This window comes from Teleopsis dalmanni, chromosome X (genome assembly GCF_002237135.1).
Source record: "Teleopsis dalmanni isolate 2A chromosome X, ASM223713v2, whole genome shotgun sequence".
NCBI classification, from domain to species: Eukaryota; Metazoa; Arthropoda; class Insecta; order Diptera; family Diopsidae; genus Teleopsis; species Teleopsis dalmanni.
Genome location: NC_051848.1, coordinates 19,577,429 through 19,599,867, shown reverse-complemented (window position 1 = coordinate 19,599,867; position 22,439 = coordinate 19,577,429). Strand labels below are relative to the sequence as shown.

The 22,439-nt window shown below is 25.8% G+C and overlaps 1 protein-coding gene across 1 annotated transcript; it reads right to left on the bottom strand.

The window, feature by feature from the left end:
* Positions 1-7,242: 7,242 nt before the first annotated feature.
* Positions 7,243-22,077, bottom strand: LOC119688224 (the record flags this gene model as incomplete). The annotated part of the gene is made up of 8 exons (XM_038102905.1): positions 7,243-7,624; positions 8,835-9,032; positions 9,108-9,215; positions 9,282-9,442; positions 12,038-12,158; positions 15,904-16,072; positions 16,145-17,448; positions 21,819-22,077. Coding segments are annotated over 8 exons (2,457 nt in total), but the record flags the coding sequence as incomplete, so codon positions are not given.
* Between the last annotated feature and the right edge of the window lie 362 nt (positions 22,078-22,439).

Below are 22,439 nucleotides of genomic sequence, written 5' to 3'. Positions count from 1 at the left end.
ATCTCTATATCTAAAACTCTTTTTTTACAAAGGCATTCAAATGAGACAATATTATAATATTTTTTAAGGTGACTTTTTAGTTTAAAAAAATGTAAACCATGAAATCTACTTTTGGTTGTTTACATATAGCGTTTACCATTTTTATAAATAATAAAAATATAAATATTTCAAACATAATATTATAATAATGTAATATATTTTATTAAATTTGTCTCAGAGCCCTGTCGAAGTTTTCTTTTTTTCTAAATAATAGTGAAAAAACTTTATTGAAACAAATGGTATAAGAACATCCCCTAGCAGAAAGTAAAATAAGAGGATGAAAGCATTCTATAATTATTACCATCTCAAAAATGATTTCTTGCTAAATATATACCAATAAATATAAATTGAAAACAAATTGATAAAAATTAAATGTTTTTAAATTTTTTTATTAATAATAATATAATTAAAAAATCAAGAACTATGAAATAATGTAACTTAACAAACAATATTATCCCGTTAAAATGACATATAATATATAAATAAAAGTTATAATCACTATGTAATAAAAATTTTTTTAAGCAACGTAAAACTATGAAAAAATACTATTTAAAATTTTTTTATAAACAAATAATGTGGAATTAAAATTTTAATATACATATAAATTATATCATTTTTTAAAAGATAAAAATCTAAGCATATAACCGAAAACCACTTTAATATTTCAATTTAATCAAATTTTGATATTAATATTTAGTTGCACATTTTTGCCATTTGAATTAAAAATATTTAATATTATATATAATAATTTTATTATATTTATTTATTTACTGTGCAAATATTATGTTCAAACTATACATAAAAAAATTATTAAAAATAAAACCATTAACTAATTTAAAATTCCATATTTTATTAAATTATAGTTAAAATATTATTATTAAGTAATGAGTGAATAAAATATTTCAAAATAAAAACATTAAACACATAAAAACATAATATAAATCTTTTTGTATATTTTATTTGTTTTACGACAATATTTACATAAAACAAATAATAAATAAGACTTTTTAATTATTCAATTATTATAAAAAAAATAAGATTAATTTTAAAATATAATTTATAATTTTATAAATAACAACAAATTTATAATATTCTATTTAATTTGTATATAGATGTACTTCTTGAATATATTGTGAAATTTATTATCGAAACTTTAAGCAAATAACAAATATGACACACAAGTATGTATATAATAAGAAAATATACGATTTTAGAATCAAGTTGTTATTATGAAACTTACATTTTAAATTTTTCACAATTTTGCATTATATACAAAAAAACATTATTTGGAATATTTTTATTAATTCTTAAATTAAGTTTCTTTCAAATTATCATTTAGAGTACATACTATATACATTACTCGTATGGAATATAACTCAAAAAAATGTTTGCAAAAAAGATCCTTTTAAATTTAATTATTTATATATAAAATTTCTAAAAATTCATTTAAATTCATGCGTAAAACTTTACTTTAAAAATGTTGCACATATTGCAAAAATTTTCTTGATTTTCTTTCTTGATACTTGATACGTATGCTATATAGGCATATACAAAATAAATTACGTGTAATTATTTTAAAAATAATAAAATAGAATATAATATTATAATTATTTACTAAAATATTATTTTAGTATAACAAAAAATCAAAAAGTATTAAAACATAGTAAATGTGTTATAATATGGAGTTTAACTTAAATTTATAATATTTATTTGTAAAAACCATAATTATTTATTATTCTTCAATTTTATTATAATATATATTTTTAATAAAGAGCTTATGAGTAATTTAAGCGATAAAGAAATGAGGCAAAAATAATTTATTTAAATAATTAAAAATTGAAAGAAATCTTTTTTATAACCATTTATATCTAAAGAATATATATAATAGCACTATGATTATTTTTTGACACACATATATAAATTAATATTCATTAATTAAATGAAATAGAATTAAGTAATTCATATTAAAAACAAAAACTTATTTAGACATCATAACAAACACAATAAAAAAATAAATAACTAAACATTTAACTTATCAAATAAGTTTAAACGTATATAAAATGTGAAAAACTAATTTTATAGAAGTAAATTATGTGAATTTAATATTAACAAAACATATCCATAATTAATAAAAAAATTGAAAACATAAATTTTATTTATTTTTATATATTACATAATTATTTCAAAATAAATAAAACAAAAATAATAAATGTGAAAAAATATTCAAAATTTTATACTGGTTACAAGTTTAAATGTAAGAAAATAAAATAAATAAAAAACTAAATGCATTAATCTCATTTTAGATTTATAAAAAAATCTTTTTTTAATATACAATATTTTAAAAATAGATATAATAAAAAATTTTTCATAAAATAATTCGAATTTACAAACTGAATTTTAGAAATTAAAATGATACTGTGAAAATTTTTTAAAAATATATTATACGTTTTAAAATTGATTTTATATACTATAGTAAATATTTTATATTGTGCACTATTTTCTCTTCTGCGAATTAATTTTCGTATTTCGTGATTAACGTTAAAATATTGTATTGAATCAATAAATCAAAACAGAAAACAAAAACAAAAATCAAAAAAATTACGAACAATAAATTAACATTTGAATATGTAAAGCTATATAAAATTTTTTAAAAAATAATAGCTTTATATTCAAATTTTACATATATTTTTTAAACTGTACATAAATTATTTTTTAAATTATAAATATTTAAAACAAATTTAAATGAAAAAATATAAATATATGTAAAATTAAAAATTATGTATGTACGATAGATGACAGAAAAAAAATTAATAGATATTGAACGTGACGCAGCATTGGTAACTTTCCCAAACAAAATTTTAGGTCCAATTTTCGTCATAAATTGAAATAAGTTTTCAGTTTCTTAACAAACAATTTAGTACTATTTATTTTTATTTAAAGAAAAAATAATTTTTTTAATATAGTTCAAAATATTTTTATTGTACATATGCGTTAGATACCCATTTAGAAAGTTTTATTTCAAGAAAGTAGAATGTCAGCCAAATAGATTAACCATCTTTTATATTATTTTTCCAGTAATTGATTTCCTTAACACATGTAAATGTGTCAAATTTTTATAATAAATTTGAATTTAAGAAAAAGTATCAACGTAGAGATTTACTAAACATATGACAAAAATTTTTTTCCCTTTTAAAGAACTGGGTATCTGCTATATAGGAAATTTATAAACAGTGAAATTTCTTAGAGCGTAATTCTCTTTATTTTTAGGAACTGTGCTAAAAATTCCATGACTTTATATAAGGTTGAACATTTAATATCCTTTGATTTAATTATATTGGCAATTAATTATTAATCAATAGTATACTTTTTAAATGTTCTGTTCCATCATTATTATTTATATAGTACATCACTACCATTTAGTTGTGGAAGTGCTAACGAAATCATTTAGGAAACATTGCCAGTGTATCATAGATAAAGGCTAATAAAAAAACCTTACAATATCCTATAGCTTAAGCTTCTATACTTATTTTGTCAGTATTATAGCTAAATAATTGTAATGACAATACCACGATGTAAGCAGAAAAATGGTTGGATATTTCACTTTGCATTTTACATTATCAAAAGTTTCAAAACATTATGTGGTAAAATGAAATAAATAGATGGAACGTGTCCCGTTAAAAAAACATGTAAGTATAAAAGCTATATTATTGTAGTTTTTTTTGGTAGTATGAACATTGATTTTATTTTCGTTATACATTAGATTAAAACGATATACATAATTTGTTGGATTGTATACGATTTTGAAGCAATGATTTTTTTTTTGAAATTGTCTATTTCAAATCCATTTGAAAATTTATTTCAATTATTTTAAGATTTGTGTACTTGTATGGTATACTAGTTGTCCTTGTAAGTGTATCTGTATCTGTTCTGTAATTATATTTGATTTCATTTATAAGTTTATTTATAAAAATGTTAAAAATTTGTACAAAAAAATAAATAAAAGTCAAAAGTCAAATTTTCTAAAAGAGGAGGATGAAATTGGCTTTAAATAAGGAAAGTAATACGAAATATGTTGAATATTGCAGGCAAAATAATATATTATAATTTTTAAGTTTTTATATAATAATAACAGAAACAGAAATATATATAATAACAGAAAATAAAAAATTGTATTTAATTAATCCGTGTTTACTATTAAGAAAATTTTTATACAAAAATAAATTAGCTTCTGATATACCCAGGATAATAAATACTTCATGTGGGTAAGAAGTACTTTGTAAAGCTTCAATAAAAATCAAGTGATTTTCTTGAATTTCTGTATAGAATAATTATAATAAATTGGATAATAAATTAAGTTTATAAAACTTAAGTGAGCTGCACCTGTTCTTAGAATAGAGCACCACTGGTATCTAACTTCTGGTTGGGTTATGAAAACTTCATTACAGAAGTAATAGTATGAGCAAAAATCTGCATATGAAAGCAATGTTATTAAAAAAAATCAAATGTGCCGCAAAAATATTTCTCTTAGAAATCTAAACACAAATTGGGCTTTAAAATTAAAGGTACTTTTTAAAATACATATATTAATGGAATTATAAGAAAAAATGTATTTATTTATACATAAAGCAACGCAGATATATAGAATTATATTTCAAGTTCATTGTACAATACAACTTCACTAACACTGGAAGACAAAAAACATTTTTACTACTGGTAGTGAAACCAAATTTGTTTCTTGACATTAGAATTATCAATAGCATATAATTTCTTCATTGTTATTAAAATGAAAAGTTTGAAAGTTTTAAATTTAAAAGATTAGTTTATTAAACTAATCTTTTTCTTAAACTAAATGTAGTTAAAGTTAACTCACTTATTTAAGAATTCTTGCTTAATTTTACATATAACCATTTTACATCTATATGCAAGCGTTATAAACTTAAGGACACATAAATATTTTAGATATAAAATAAATAAGACGTGTTTTATTATATTGTACTTCATCTACTCCAGTAAAGCACATTTCCAACAACTTACTCAGCTAAACTAACTTTCATTAATAAGTATACTCAGGTTTTTTTTATATAAATAAATACTGCAGATGTTTCTTAATGTTTTTTGAAAAGAATAAATTATCCACCAACAGATAATAATTGTCAAAATAGCTAGGCAAATAATTCAAAAATAATATAAATTCAACTATGAAGACAGATCTTTCAATTCTATATATATATATATATACATACATATATTCGTTCATTATCATTTCTTTCTAACATAAAAAATGATAAAATTATCAGTGCAGGTGACTAATTAAAAGTCAAGAATGTTAAGTCCCAAATTTTGGCAACTCCACTTGTGAAAGATTTATATAAAGTATATCTGATATTATGAGATTCAAATTTACCTCACAAGAGAAACATTGAACCTTAATTTCACACATTTGAATATTTCATATATTTAGCACCAAATAAATTCGAACAAATAGTGTGTAATTTATACCATATCAGTTAAAAAGAGATCATCTCAAAGTATTAAATAAGCCTTTAAAGGTTCTTAGGTTTTTTTCAAAATTTTGTAGGATTGTAATCAGAAAAACAATGTATTTTTCAGGTCCTTATTGTCTTTAAAGTCCGGTTGAAATTAATGTATAATTAAAAAAAGGTGGTCAAGGTTAATCTAGATATTATTATACCACAAGTTTATCATCTTCAGTACCACAAGTTTTTTTGCAAGCTAGTAAGAGATGAATAAATAAAAAATTTGTAAAAATATTATGAAAATATTTTAAAAATTAAAAGAATCACCATTACTTTTAAACCCAATTATGTGAAATAACCATTTAGATTATCCTTTAATGATTTACTTTAATCATTTAGGTTAGTAAATGATTTATGCTGTTAACCGTTTTAAAGATATGAATCCTTTTGTATTTGTGTACAATAGTGTGTCTTTTACACCCTTTGTATATAGGTAAGTATTCAAAATTGATACATTTTGTATATTTCTCACTTCTCAGACCAAGGGAATTATCCCCGGAGTTGGTACAAAATTCCCTGTATCGACAATTCAATATTTCTGTTTTTATGATTGAGTTTGTTGAACTCAAAACTGTTCCTTTTTTATACTACATTATTATTTAGAAAATTTCAATCAAACTTAAATAAATATTCTTCAGGTATTTAAGGACTTTAACGCATTTTCAGCATTTGTGTTGAGTTGTTGGAGCAATAAGTATAATAAAAACAAAGTTTACAAAAAATTATTAATTCAACAATTAATTATTAATAACAATTTTTAAATATTCACTCATTTGTAGCTGTGTGCACACTAATACACTTATGCATACGGATCAAAAAATGTCTATGCATATTTGCCAATTTCGGATATACATATATGCATAGAAAACCAATAAGAGAGTATATTTTTTTGACCATAATCTGTATAATTATCATTTCACTGCTACTAAACAGCACCAATAAGTTTAAATTCATACAACAACTAATATTCTCGGCATAATTTTTTACAAAAAAAAAAACCATACGATTTATATGAAACAACTTTATCTTCATATAACTAAAATTAGTATAAATTTTTCAAAAACATATTTAAAAAATTAAGAGATGTTTGAAATTTAAACTGCATTAATAATTTAAACAGATAAAATAATGACAGATATTACTTTTCCCCAATCTAAAGCCTTTTTCTTTAATTGAAATCCAAAATAAAAATAAAACAAAATTTAAAACATAAAAGTAAGAAATTAAAAATAAAAACAATAAATAATTTTTTTTTTGCAATTTGATCATTTTTATTTAAAAATAAAATTTTTATCTTACGAGTAAATAACGTATTTTTGAACACAGTATTAAATTATTAATTTATACAATTAAAAAAAATGTATTTCAATTTTATATAATTTTATTTTCAGTAAACAAAATATTAAATTTAATTTATTTTCTAAAAAATTATATTTTAATAAGAAAAAAATAATAATTATATTAATAGCAATCTTTTTTTATAGAAATTATATTGCCATTAAATTTGTTTGATGTTGTTCTTCCAATCAACAATGTTTACCAATTTTTTTATTGTAATGTGTAAATGGATTAGTGTTGTTGACACGTATGTAAATTAAATGGTTCGTACAGTACAGATTGTATAAGTCCCTTTAAAGGTCCGTCACTTTAACTAACAGTTTGTATATGTTGTACGTTGTAGATGTGTCTGTTTGTTGTTACAGTTGCTTGCGTCACTTTATATTTTTATCATTTTAAAAAGTTTTGTCTATCAAAGCACTTAGAAAGTTTCTATTGTTGTTGTTCTATTTTGTTGTTGGTTTAGGTGATAGCAGTAGTGGTAACCACCACTATTACCACTAATACCAGTTGTTTATTGTGGATTGTTGTGGTAGTGTTGAAATAGCTGTTGCTAATTTCAAAGTCACACACTTACTGTTCTTGTGGATCTGTGTCACTCTCTTCCAATTCACTCTTGTTACGTCTCTTCTCATAGATGAGAATAATAGTGCAGAGAATTAGTACCTCAGCGACGATACCTAGGAAAGGCCACACGGCGGCAAGTTTGCCTATACATGCGAGATAAAGGATATATAAATGAAATGCATCAATTATTTTAATTAACAGAATAAATAATTAATATTTAATTTTAAACAGTTTGAACATTTAATAATCACACAACGGGCTAAGTTATCAGATCATTAAAACAAAATTATTGTTTTATGTAAATTAACTGAACACATTGAGTAATTGATTATTATTAATATAAACATTTTAAATAAATATTCATAAAATTCCTTTTTACAATATATAGAATATTTTCTTACTAATAATGTGAATAAGATTGTTTATATAATCATATATAAACATATATGCCTCATATATGATTCTGTTATTTTATTTTATTGTATTATATCAAAATTACAAAAGAATAAAATTCGTTTATTAATTATTTTTAGAATTCTTTACTTAGGGACTGTAGACAAAAATTAGAATTAATGTAGAGAAGATTTATCTTTATCAGTTTATTGGTATATGTAAATTATTTCGTACCATTGAAGATATAAATTATTATCACAGAGGATGGTAACAAATTATAACTCTTAGAATAGATAACGTTCAGGAATTGAAACCTGATTTTGTGATATAATAAATGATTTAAAATTAGAACTTGTGGTTTAAAGGTTCATTAGTACGGTGTAGTTTTCATGAGCAAAGACTAGTGTAGACTTTTTTCATTACATTTCATTGAAGTTTTTATTTATTTAGTAAGGTTAAGTGATTGCACTGGCAACATATGCCCTCAGCTATTGAACTGCTGCTTAGTAGATTTATTCATGGCTCTTTGCAAAATCAATGGCTTCTTCTTTATAGAATCAATGTAAGCTCCAAGTTAAAAAGTCTACTTATTTGCAATTTACGTAATGCACTGGTTTACACATAACAATAAGTTTGATGAATAGTATGTTAACTTTATTCATTTTTAAAATATTGATGGCTTATGAAATTAAAAAGTTCAATTTCAAATCAGTATCCATGTTTTAACGTTATGTGATGAGTTTGGTTGAAAAATTAAAATTATTATTATTTAATACGGTTAAGTAAGGTTTAAAGGTTTAAAGGCAATATACCCATAGGTATTTGATCTATGTCAAAATAAATCTATTGTCACACTTTTTTTCAAATTAAAACTAAACATGAACAGAAATGAATTCTTATTCTTATGTGATACAAGTCTATTTCATTTACTTAATGCACATTTTATAGTCTAGCACTTACCTTTTACACGAACATATGAAGCATCACTGGCTTCTTTATAATTAGCATACAGGGTAGCATCATTATGTCCAATGCACTTGTACTCGCCTCTATCATCTAAACTTACATTTTCAATTGTCAAAAGGGCATTTTGCACTTTATTATCATCTGGTTTAAGAATGTACCTATCCTTGCTACTTGTAATAATGGTTTCGTTACCTAAACACATTTAATAAAAATAAGTTTATATTCATTAATAATATATATCATATACCCTACATCATAAATACTTACCAATATCCCATGATAATTTCGGATTGCTACCAACGACGGTACAAGCAATTGTTAATTTTTCACCTTCAACAACACCAGTATTTGAAGGCACTCTTACAACCACGAGCGCTGCATAAATAATAAATTTTAATAGAGATTAGTAAGAAGTACATTAAATTAATATCATATACTTACCGACAACGTTAATATCTTTTCTTTGATTATTGGCTACACAACTATACACACCATCGTCGTATGTGTCTGTTTTGTCAATAATAAATGTCTTTTCCTGCTTAATAATTCTATAGCGCCCAGTAAGTTCTTTAACTTTTGATACATCTGTACCATTTTTTTCCCTAAATTACAAGAATTATAAAAACGTGTAAATACTTAAAAACATCATAAATAATTTAAAAAGCTATTGTTAAAAATGATTATCTTATTTTTTATGAAACTATAAGATAGATTAATTATAAAAAACAGAAACAAATTTTCTGATTGTTTATTTTTGCCCATTGGTTCCTATTTTATTGGTTATAATAATCAATATATAATAAATTTAGACAAAATCGTACAATCGGTTTTAAACATATTTGTCCTGATGAGTTAAACACTGATGAAAGTACATTAAAGATTTAATCTTAATCTATCTATATACAGTATGTCAAGAATGAGTTTACAAAATTCACTTTTTTAACTTATAGTCGCAAAAACACTGCTTTTTATTTAAATATAAAGATTTTTAAGAATCAATTTTAAGTAATTATTATAATGAGAATATAAATATAAAAAAAAATTCAGTAGTTTGTTGTAAAATAAACGAAATCTACAACAAAAACAAATCATACATCATTTTTAGACTGTCAAGTAACTGTTTACATACACAACTTGTGTTTTTCAATTATTTTTCATTTTTTTTTTCATTAAACGATGTGCGGTAAATTTACCGTAATTGGCGCGTTGCGTTGATTCTTGTCTGAGATGTTGATACTAAATTAGTTATTGTTTTCTAATTTTTTCACGTCATTAATTAAAATAAATATCAACGTTTTAAAATGTAAGATGAAATGTTATTATTTGAACTGGAACAGTTCAGGTATTATAGCCGTCACTTGGGAAAAAAGTGTGCCGAAGCTTTTAGAAATATTTTATTAATATGTAGGACTATTTATAATATTTTAAATCTAGCTGAATACGAGAGTAGATAAGAGCCAAAGTATAAAATTATCGTTAAGACTAATTTTCACAGCATATGTAGAATAGGTTATCATAATGAAAATATAAAAAATTTGGAAAATTTTGATTAGGGTCTATACTATGAAACTCAGGAAAGAATATATTGTTGTTGTTTCTTATATAACAGAGCGTAGGGTCATACCGCAGAACAAACTTATTGCGTTTTGCCCAAAATATTGTAAAGTTCACTACTATGTTCTGTTCACAGCTTGCTAAATATTGAGACGATGTTATAATCTTCCATGAGTCATAAATTCTGCTGTTCACAATGACTAACCTACCAGAATTTAATTTAAGGTAATTACATTGTTATTAAACGCAATATCGCGATTCCTGTTAAATTTTAAAAATTATATATTGCAATTTAAGACTTCATTTCAAGCAGAAGGGTTGCTTTTTATTTAACAGTTGACAACGGTGCTAATTCTTAGTATAAACAATCTAAGTCTTAATTAAACTCTTAAATCTTAATTAAAAATTCAAATAATCAATAAATGAAGTTTCATAATGTAGTTGATAAGATATTTCTGTAACTGCTAATTAACTGGAATTATTTTTATTATAAACTTTACAAGATTATCTACCGAAAAAAAATGATCAAAAATAATCAGAAAAGAACGAGAATTTAAAAAAAAAAACGCGAAATTTTAATTTTTAATAATTTTCTTTATTATCGCCTTCAAAGTACTCTCCTCCTGCAACAATACATGCATGCCAACGCTTAATGCAATTTTCCATACAAGTTTTATAGGCCCCCGAAGGTATGGCCTTTAGTTCACGCAACAAATTCTCTTTTATGGCCTTTATGGTCTCAAAACGTGGCTATGGTCCTCGCAATGGCAATTTCAGTCGGGGGCGGGGGAAGAGGAAAAAGTCACACGGGGCCATATCTGAAGAGTACGGTGCTTGGTTGATGATATTGGTGGAGTTTTTGGCCAACAACTGCGACACAACCAACGCTCTGTGAGCCGGTGCGTTATCGTGGTGTAAAATTCATGAATTTTCCTTCCATAAATCTGGCCTCTTTTTGCGAATGGCCTCACGCAAATGACGCATAATACTCCTTATACTCAGCTTCTTTGTCACCAGCCGAGAAGCGACGTGTTTCAAACCCAAAACATCAGTTTAAATGTCGATCCATATGAGATGCCCAAAAAGACTGCAATCTCTCTAATCGGGTCACAACGATTTTCCAACATGATCTGCTTCGCCGATTCAATGTTTTCTTCAGTAACAGATTTTGTTGGGCGGCTAGGGATCTCATCATGGTCCAAGCTTGTACGACCGTCTTTGAATCTTTTAAACTATTCGTATACTCGTGGTTGCGACACACACAAATCACCAAAGGCGTTTTGTAACATTTTCAACGTTTCGGCACACTTGAATCAATTTGCAACACAAAATTTGATGCACGCACGTTGTTCTAATTTTTGATCCATTATAAAAATCGCCAACGAAAATTTTTCGACTTTTTTGTATAGACGCCAAACAAAAACTAATCGTACGATATGCGTTAAACTTTGACAGAATAGTGTTGCCAGCGTAAAAGCAAAAAAAAAAATATCGATTGGATAATCTCGTTCTTTTTTGATCACAAGTTTAAGATTCATTACATTAAATATGTTTAAAACCTACAGCTATATTATTAGAACAGAAAAAAAACTTAATATAATTCATTACTAAATATATATATATATGTATATATATATACTTACCATGTAACTTCATCAATACCATCTTTAGTTACATTACAGCTAAGCACTAATGACGATCTGATTTCGAAAACTTTTAACTGCTGTTCTGCATTATCATAGTTTGGCACCAAAAAATCTGGCTCTGTAATGAGTTTCAATACAAAAATTAGAACAAATCTAACATTATTCGATTAGAGAGAACTAATATACATTTCTAAAATGCAACATATAGAGAGAGCTTAGGTATACAATACGCATAGATAGTAAAAAGCGCAGTAGCATTAAAAAACATTTCGTCTCTCTTACACTAATAGTATTTGGCTAAGGATAAGTGATACGTATATGATAAAAATGCTATGCTGAAATTTTGTAAAAATTCATAATAAATAGTTGAAAATATAGTAAAAATAATTTACGGTAAAATAAATAAATAAAGACTAATTAAAGTAAAATAGATATTATAAACAAATATAAAAGAAAAATAAATAATTATTGTGCTAGGAGACGACATAATTACATAGCTACTACTTCTTTTGTATACAATCCGACTTGAAATATTAAATATTTCTTTTAATTATTTTTAAATAATAAATACATTTAATATGCGACATATATTAAAGATATTAGCAAATTCACAATACAATAATTAGAAACTTAATAAAAAATAAAAAATAATAATAATTATAAATGAAAGTAATTTTTAATATATTTATATGCACAATATGCCTGACGGACCATTGATACAAACAACTTTGCACTAAATTTGATGAATTTTCCATTTCAATTTACTTATACAAAAGTTCAATAATTAAACACATCAACATTTATATTTTTTTTGCACACTTAATAAAAATTTAAATAATTTATTTATAATTTCAATTAAACACAATAAACGCAATTAATTACTTTTTAATTATGATAATTTTTCGGATATACAAACATGAGACGAATAATGATTGCAAATAAGTTACTGTTGTGTTGAAAATAAAATATATTGTATTTATATACATATACATGTACATATCCATATATATACATATATGGATATATATATATACTTATATATTAATATATTTTTATAAATTTATGTAAATTTATATAAATAAGTAGTTAATTTTCACTTTTAAATAATTTAAGTATTTTAAACAATTTTAATGGTAACCATAACAATAAGAAAATATAAATATGGATAAATAGCACTAAATTAAATAAAAAATTAGTTAAGAAAATAAAGAAAATCATGGACTGAAATCCATTCCTTTAGAAAGAGTTAAAGCAGAAAGTACTTATTTATAGAAAGATAAGAGAAATACTTGTGAGTGAGTTTTGATATATATTTCTGTATATATGAAACACCTATGTCTCTATAGATATAATTATAATTATTAACGTATGTGACCAACAGCAAAGTTGAAGTACAGGACTCAAAGGTTGTCCAAGAGAATACGGTGAATTATTTATGTCGGGTATTAAACGGAAGTACGAAGATAGCAACCGTAGTGCAGAGAGGCATCAAACAATTTAAGTGAGAACACTAAATAAAGTTCACCCAGATCTATTATGTCACAAGATCTCCTCATCATCATCTTAGCCTATGTAAGAACTATTGGTAGAACACATCTAATATGAAAAATATTTCTTAACTTATACTTAACTTATAACTTATACAGATGCAAAGATTATTTATAAACTTTGGAATTACTTGTAGACAGAAAGCTTGGTAGAACTATTAGCAAATTTGAAAACTTAAGTATAATTTCTTTGGCAATCAATAATATATTATATATAATAGGGGTATTCACTCTGTCTTGCAAAGTCATTGCAAGGTGCACGAAATGCAAGGATGCTATACTAAATATGCAAGAGTGTAAGAACACCTCTGTTGCAAAATTGCAACATCTACGTGAGAAGCAACAGATTTCAAAACTGCTTTTTTATTTCCTTTTTTGTTTTGTTGCAACCATATATACATGGGTTTAGGTATAGCAAGATTGCAAGCAATTGCAAAAAATTTTGCAAAAAAAATTTTGCGTATATTTTGTTGTTGTCCATTGGCACTTCGCGGAATCTGTGCACCTTGCAATGATTTGGAAAAATAGAGTGAATACCTCTAATAGGTAATCGCATCAATAACAGGGCATAAATATTTAAGAAAATTTAATGATACAATAGCACAAAATAATAGCAACGGTATACCTTAACTTAATATAACAATAAAACTCTTCTTCTTTCTTGTATAAGTACCTATTGGAATATAAAGCTGTAACATATTAAAATTAATAACAGTTTAAGTTCAAAAAATATTAAAATTTATTTTTTTCGTTTATAGCTTTCAAATTAAATTGTGTTCTGAAATATAGATTATGTGACAGTATTTTTTTTTGGTTTTAGTTGTATTACTAAGGAATGAAAAACGATTTTTGGGTTTTTTGTTTTTGCAAAATTAGTTTGTGCGATTTGTTTTTTTTTAAATTTTGCAAAATAATTTGAATAAATAAAACTTTTCAAAAAATTCTTGTCTGCATCACACAAGTTTTATGAATTATATAATTCTTTCATTTTTTTAGGAGTTTTTCTATGTACTATTAGGATGTGTTGGGTAAATGTTTATTTATAAGTTTCTAAATGTTAAACCCTTTCGATGGATGTTATCTTATCTGTATGTTATAATTAAAATCATCAAATCATAAATTTTTTGTTGATAGATTTTGAGCAATAAGAGTGTGGTAGAAAGAAAGTATAATCGTTACAGCCTTAATTAGAAGAAGTTAATGGGCTCTAAGCCATCTTTATCAAATTTATATATAAATATACATATTAATTTGTTGTTCGATTTTGCATAATTTGAAGATTAAATTTTTCAGCGATCGCGAATCTTTTTACAAGCGCGTAGTTATATAATACCTAAATCTTTAAAAAGCATATAAAATAGTCGTTCCATATTTTAAAAGACATAAGGTGTCAGAGAAATATTCACAGTATGTACCAAAGGTTCGCTATTGCTGGACCAACTATTGAAAGAATAGCTTATAATGCCGAAGTTTTAATGTAATTATATTGTATATAAAAACCTTAAATTCTTATACTGAAAATAAAATATTAACATTTTTCGTTTTTATAGTAAATAATTCTTAATAATATATAATATATTTCACATATTATATATAATGTTATATAATGTTTAATCTATTAAACATTACTATACTTAATAATATGTAACAGTTCTTCTAAAAATTTATTTCAGTACTTGACATAAGCATTGAAGGACAGGTAATATCAGCAGATGTAAGACTTAATATATTATTAAGACAAACTTTCAATCAAACTAGTATAGCTATGAATGAAACTACATCTATATATACATTGAAACATACATATATCATAACATTGCAAAATAAAATAAAAATAATAGAACAATTTGTGTTAAGATTAGAATTCAGTTGAAGCTAAAAAGCACTCTAAGGCAAAAAAATTTCAAATTGTATACGTGTATATATATATTATATACTTCTAGATAAAATTACACTTTTAAGACACAATATATTAAGAAAAGGTTTTAAATAATATAGCAAACAAAAAAACAAAATTTGAAATATATAAGAGATAAATAAATATTATATTTATAATAACTTTAGAGAAGGACATTTAAATTTAAAATTAATTCAAAGATAAAGATAATTGAAAGATGAAAAAAAAGTATATAGCCTCTTAGATAATTCTATGGTATAACTGCGATTTTAGCGTTTCACAAGCAATATTATCTAAAAATATGTACTAAAACAATACAACAACAACAGCTCATACAAATTGAAAAATTACTTAATTAAAATTTTAAAAACAAAATTGTAGTTGAAAAGTAAAATACAAAATGAAAAGTAGGGAAAAACCAATTTCAAATTTAAGTCCATGGTCAATTGCGATAATATGGCTGATTTGGTTTTGATTAAGTGGTTGTGGTGGTAGTGGTAGCTTGGTGGCATGGTGACATGGTGTTGGGTGAAGTTGAAGGCTGATGATGCGTTGGTTGATGCGCTGGGTTACTTGATATATTTTTATCTATTTTTTTTTTTTTGATTTTTTGTTTGCTTTTTTTTTTCTTTTTAGCGATAAAAGCTAAAAAAAAATCTAATAATAATAAGGCTCACCATTCTTAATTGGCATATTCGGATGATGTATAGGTTGCATTGGCTGCATTGGATGCAATGGATGCATTGGTGTTGAGAATACTTGGTATGTTGGCGTCGACACTGGCGTTGAGGTAGCAGCGGTAAGAGTCACAGCTGGATAAGCCGCTGATGTCAGAAGAGTTGTTGTTGCTGTTGAGCCGTCACTTGGCACATGTTGCATTTGCTGATTATATTGTTGGAAGGGATTTATCATAGTTGTTCTCGTTTGTGTTTGTGTCTGTGTTGGATACATTATAGTTTGGTATGTGGTCTGCATAGGCGTCGGCTGCAGATGTTGGAATGTTGATGGTATTGTTTGCAATGGAAATTGTGGAATTTGAGTTTTTTGTTGATGCTGTTGTTGTAGTTGATGATGTTGTTGCTTTTGTTGTTGCTGCTGATGATGATGATGCAATTCGTAATCTTGTACGGTGACAGCTGTATTGGCAGTGATCGGATAATGATGATGACGCTGTTGTTTGTCTGTTGTTTGATAATGTGGCGTATAATATTGTTGAACAGCTGGTGCTAGTGTTGTTCCAGCTAAATATGGTGTTCGTGGTGGTGGTATGTATGGTGGTGAAGGTTGCGTTGATGGGCGTGTTGACATGCTTGTTCCACCGCCGCCACTATACATATTATTCGTGTTTGAATACTGCCAAGGTACTGTCGTAAGTTCGTTGTTGTTGTAATTGTTATTTTTGTTATTATTGTTTATATCGTTGCTTTTTTTCAACGTTGGCGACATATATTCAAAATTAATAATACCAATATTTTCTTGGCTATCACGTGACGATGATACTGATGAAGCTTTGTTTGATGAAATTAATGAACCCCGTGGATTACCATCAAAATTCGTGGCATTTATATAAATAAACTTGTGCCGTTCGTGTTCCTTCATTATATCTTTAGGATGATGATGATGATGGTGATGCTGTCGATGCTGCATTGTAGAAACTGTTGATGTTGCTGGTGTTGTTGGTACTGATTTTATAATTGGTACAGGTATATTTTGTGTTGGCAGTGATATGGCTGGTGCCGCAGGTAATGATTCGGCCAAAGTATGTGTAAATATTTCATCAGCTGAGCTTGGCGTTAGATCGTGTATGGTAACGTAACCGGATTCTGTTGATAATTGATTTTCATTGTCACTGCGCACATGCAGCAAGTGATAACTGCTATGTAAATTATTGCATTGGTATTTGCCTTCGTGCACTTTTAGCGCATGACGCACTGAGATATGCGCTTCAATTTTATGTTTCTCACCTTTGGGTGATAATGAAGAATAAAAATATTCAGAGAAAAAAGTTCATATTATTTCAAAAGTCAAAGTCCAATCGTCTTACGTACACTTACGTCACAAATTACAGCAAATTAGAGATTTTCACTCAAACTGTTTGAATGAATTTTATAAAACGAACGTTAGAATTTTTTGTTGATATTGCTCAAAATAACAAATTTTTATTTCTTAGTTAAATATATAAGTTAATCGACACGTACATTATTTCATGTATTAGGAAGAATTTCTAAGTAGTGGTGATTATTAAATAAATTGTATGCAGATAGAGTTCAATCAAGCTTATGCTCAGGCTATAGTAACTGAACCGTACTAAATTCTAAAAAATTAGATTAATTATTTTTAGATTAATGAGGGAGGTAGAACCTAACATTAAACGTAAAGACCCAACATAAATAAAATATATATAACAATCAACCAATTTTACGAGAAAATTATGTCAATACTTGACCTTGGTCGATCTTGATAGAAGACGGATATACAAATATTTACATAAAAAGTAATAATCTTTTACAATAAAAGTATTATAATGAGGCACCAATATTTGCTATTTCTCGATTTCGATTGGAAGCATTCTTCAATTACAATTATAAGATTTGTACGAAAAGCAAAAAAATCTGACAGCAAATGCGAAAAAATTGTATTTTTTTGGTTATCTGGTATTTATCGATCTCACTGTCTTGGTGTATTATACCCACCAATTATCAATGTATATATTTATGGTTTTTATACTAGTTGAACTTTGTGTCACTAAGGATCTAGTTGCGTTTGTCACACCTATATATATCATACCTATAAATTAAATGCTATACCTATATATAATTCAGGAAACGCGAAAGCTGACAGTTTAGCCCGCTCTGGTGCCTCTCTGGAAGCGTCACTGGCGGTGGCGGTTTATATAACCCTGGAGACCATTAAAAGAAGTACCTTCCTCTACTTTCTACAAATTGCCAATAACAGATGGAAAGCACTTAGGTCATGTGCAATTTCCTGGTTAACATGGCCCACCTATAATAAAAACAAATTCTTGGAACTCATCAAAAGGGATCGCGTGAACACTGCAAGGCTTACTGCAGTTCTTACTGGTCATTAATGTGTAGGAACTCCTGCAGAGAAACTGCGTATTCCCCATAACCCGTATTCGTATTCGAAGGAGAAAGAAACAATAATACATTTTCTCTGTGAATGCCCGGCTTTAGCGTCTAGAAGATATAGCTCCTTAGGAAAATACTTCTATGATAGTTTATCAGACTGCTCAACGGTGAAGATGAAAGACCTATTAAATTACCTAAATTCAGCGGGATGGAATTAGTCTCTACTCTTCTATACTGGGGTTCTTGCGAGAAATGTGGTAACAAAACGGCGAAAATCGCTAATTGAGGTACATTTGAAGTTACCAAATGGCCTGTCACTGCAACCAACCACCCAACCATACATAATTCAAAAAACTGTACATATAATTATTTACATGTACATTGGACATATTATAAAATATTTAAAATATAAAATTTGTTTTGCGATTTGGATTAAAATATTACATTTTAATTTCCTGGCTCCTTACTGGAATTATGCAAGGACTTATTTAATTATAATTAAGTAACAATGTTAGGATAATTAAGTCATCCTCTGAGGATTTTAGGAAGTCATCCTCTAAAAAGAAACGTAATATTTAGAATTTATTAAATTTATAATTGTTTCTTCCCATATGAAAAAACAAATTTTACTGGACTATTAATTTATTATATAGATTCTAGATGAAGAAACTATTAGTTAAGTAACAAATAAACCAAACTAATAACTCTGTCTTCGGTATTAGTATAACTAAATATTAAGTATATTTGATTAAAAACGATAATTCCATTAAAAATGTCTAATACACGCACACATACTTAATATATATAAATAATCAAATAAGACGTTTTTACTAAAATAACATTTTAAAGTAATAGAAATTATAAAAAGTACAAAGTTTAATTATAATCTCTTTGTTATAGCTTGAAGGTCTCCATTATAAATACTTTTGTAGCTTCATTTATCAATATCTTTATTATAATTGTGAAGTATCAGTTATCAAAACCATTGAATATTGAATGCAATTATGGTTATTTGAACATATGTATTATAATAATGTGATAAACAAAATATAATTTAATTAGGTTTAAATATTGTTTGATTGTTTGCAAGTATTTGAAAAATTTTAAGATTTTATTTGGTGAAAATAATAAATATTGGCTTGCAGTGTTTTTTTTTGTTTTTTTTCTTAAAATTAATTGAAAAACAAAAAATTATTTGATTTCAATGATGATTTATTAAATTTCCAATTCGTAAATAAATTTTTTCACAATTGAAATGATTAAATAACACAAATAATCATAGATAAGACGATTGTTTGTAATTTAACTTAGAAACTAGTTATTACTAATTTTTATTAGATAATTGTTATTTCATAACTGCAATTAAGCAGATCCTATCGATATCGATAACGACAAAAGTCTCTATGTAATCAAATATATAGCAAAGTCTGAATTTAAAGTTAAAGAAAATTAATTGTGTATATATTAATAATCTATAGTATATAGAATACTCATGTGTTGGAATTCTTTAATTTTTAGGAAATATAATCAAGGAAATATTATATTTTAGGAAATATATAATTTAATCAGTAATAAATGGACAAAACTACCAGCAGTCAAAATTTACATGTTAAATTCATGTAAGCATCACAAAAATTAATTAATAATACAGAATTTTTCGTTTAAAGGTACTTTAACTTCTTAAGGCGATTTCAAGATCCGAACAACGAAAAAATCGCATGAGCGTAAAGTTCATAATTTTTCAATTATTTCAATAAATATGTAGTCATATAAATCGCTATATCTTAAAAATGATGTCACTAAATAGCTTATTGTTCATTAAATAATTTTTCATTTGAAATCTAACTGATTTTTCTGAAAAAAGTCAACAATTATAAAGAAAACATCATTATTCTTAAAATCTCTGCTAAATAATTAATTTTTATTTTGATAATACAATTTTGCTAAAGAGTTTTCCCTTTATTATGCACCATTTTTCTGTAATTGTTCTCAGAAACGTTATACTTATTCTATTTTTTTTTCTAAAAATAACAATTTTACTTAGCAATATTTATTATACGTACACCCTTTCTTGACATATGGTACAAATTTGCCATCTGTCAATTAGTTTGTTTACAGCTGCTGTTAATGTGAGACTACCTCAAGTGCATGTAGCGATTTTTACTATAGAAACTTCTTGTTGTACGCGATTTTTCGACCAAACATGGCACCACTGTCATCGCTCAGGCACCATATTCGCCAGATCTGGATCCGTGCGACTTTTTCCTGTTCCCGAAACTCAAATTGCCCCTTCGTGGTAAGCGTTTTGAGTCGATTGAATCGGTAAAAGAGAATTCGCTGAAGCAACTAAAAGCCATACCTTCACGGGCCTACGAAAAGTGTATGGAAGATTGGGTTAAGCGTTGGCATATGTGATCGCTTCAGAAGGAGTACATTTTGAAGAAGATAAAATAAATTTGGAATAAAATTTAATTTTTTGTGTTTTATTTACAAAATCCTAGTACTTTTTGAGCAGAAGGTATATAAAACTTTTAAAAAGTAAATCTTAATTTTATAATAACATAGTACCATACCAATATATAGTCATGAACGCTATCTGTAATTATTTGAAATGTCAAAGAAATATAATCCCTTAATGTTAAATTTCAAAATTTTAGTTAACCCTAATTTGTAATGCGTTAAACATCTATATACAAGTTGTCCGTGATTTTGCAATTTAAAAATATGCATATATGTATATTATACGTAAAGGTATAGTTTGACGATATAAGATAATTTACTTAAATTTATTAAAATTAATACTTTTTTAGCAGAATTTTAATTAATATGTTAAAATAAAACTGTTAACGTAATCATAATGGGCATATAGGCTCGAAGTGAGTTGGTCAACCAGACAGACAGCTATAATCTAATAATTAGTTTTATTTTATTATTGAGAAAAAAAGAGCAGTTCACTGTCAATTTTTATTAAATTCCTCAAAAATCATTTTATTAAAGAAAGTAAAGTATATAAATGAGAAATCAATGTTTCTTAGCTAACCGGAAAAAACACGAGAATAAAAAAATCTATACATAAAAAATTTCTATTATATGGCCCGTACCATCTTAGACGAACAATGAACATATTAGGCTAATTGGCTCTTCTTTTAGAAATACAAGAATTCCCTATTTTTTCCCTTACTCACAGTCAATGCATCAGTTTGTCAGTTTCGTTCGTCTTTCAGTTCTTTATTGTCCATACTCACCCTCGATAGCACTCTCTGATAACATATATGAATGCTCATCTCGACCATGTCGTAAATTATGGTGTATAATAGTTTTTCCATCTTTCAGCCAATTTATGGGATCGGTTATTGGTATAATACACGTTATCGAAAATGGTTCGGTAATGTTAACATTTGAATCACCATAGTAAATGGCTGTTTCAAATTCGAATTCCGTTGAATCTTCATCGTCGTTTACTATTGTAGGAATTGGTATATCGCCGTCGTCGTCATCGTCACAACATAGTCATTGTTGTTGTTGTTGTGGATCATTTTAATTATTATTATTGTGAATCATTGGACGGTACAAACCAAAGTATCCATATAGTATATATTTTATAATCATTTTGTATATTTTTACAAAATCCACAAAATATGATTGCATGTTGAATTTATATAATTTTTATATTTTTATTTAACTTTTTGTTAAAGCAAATAATTCGCTTAAAGCTTCTAGTGTTTTTGAGTTTTCTTTATATAAAATAACTACAAATGATATATTTAAAATTGTAACAAAAATAAAAATATATTTAAGTTTAAATTGAAAATATAGAAAAATTAATTTTAAACAAAAAAAAGTTGAATAATTAATTAAACTATAAG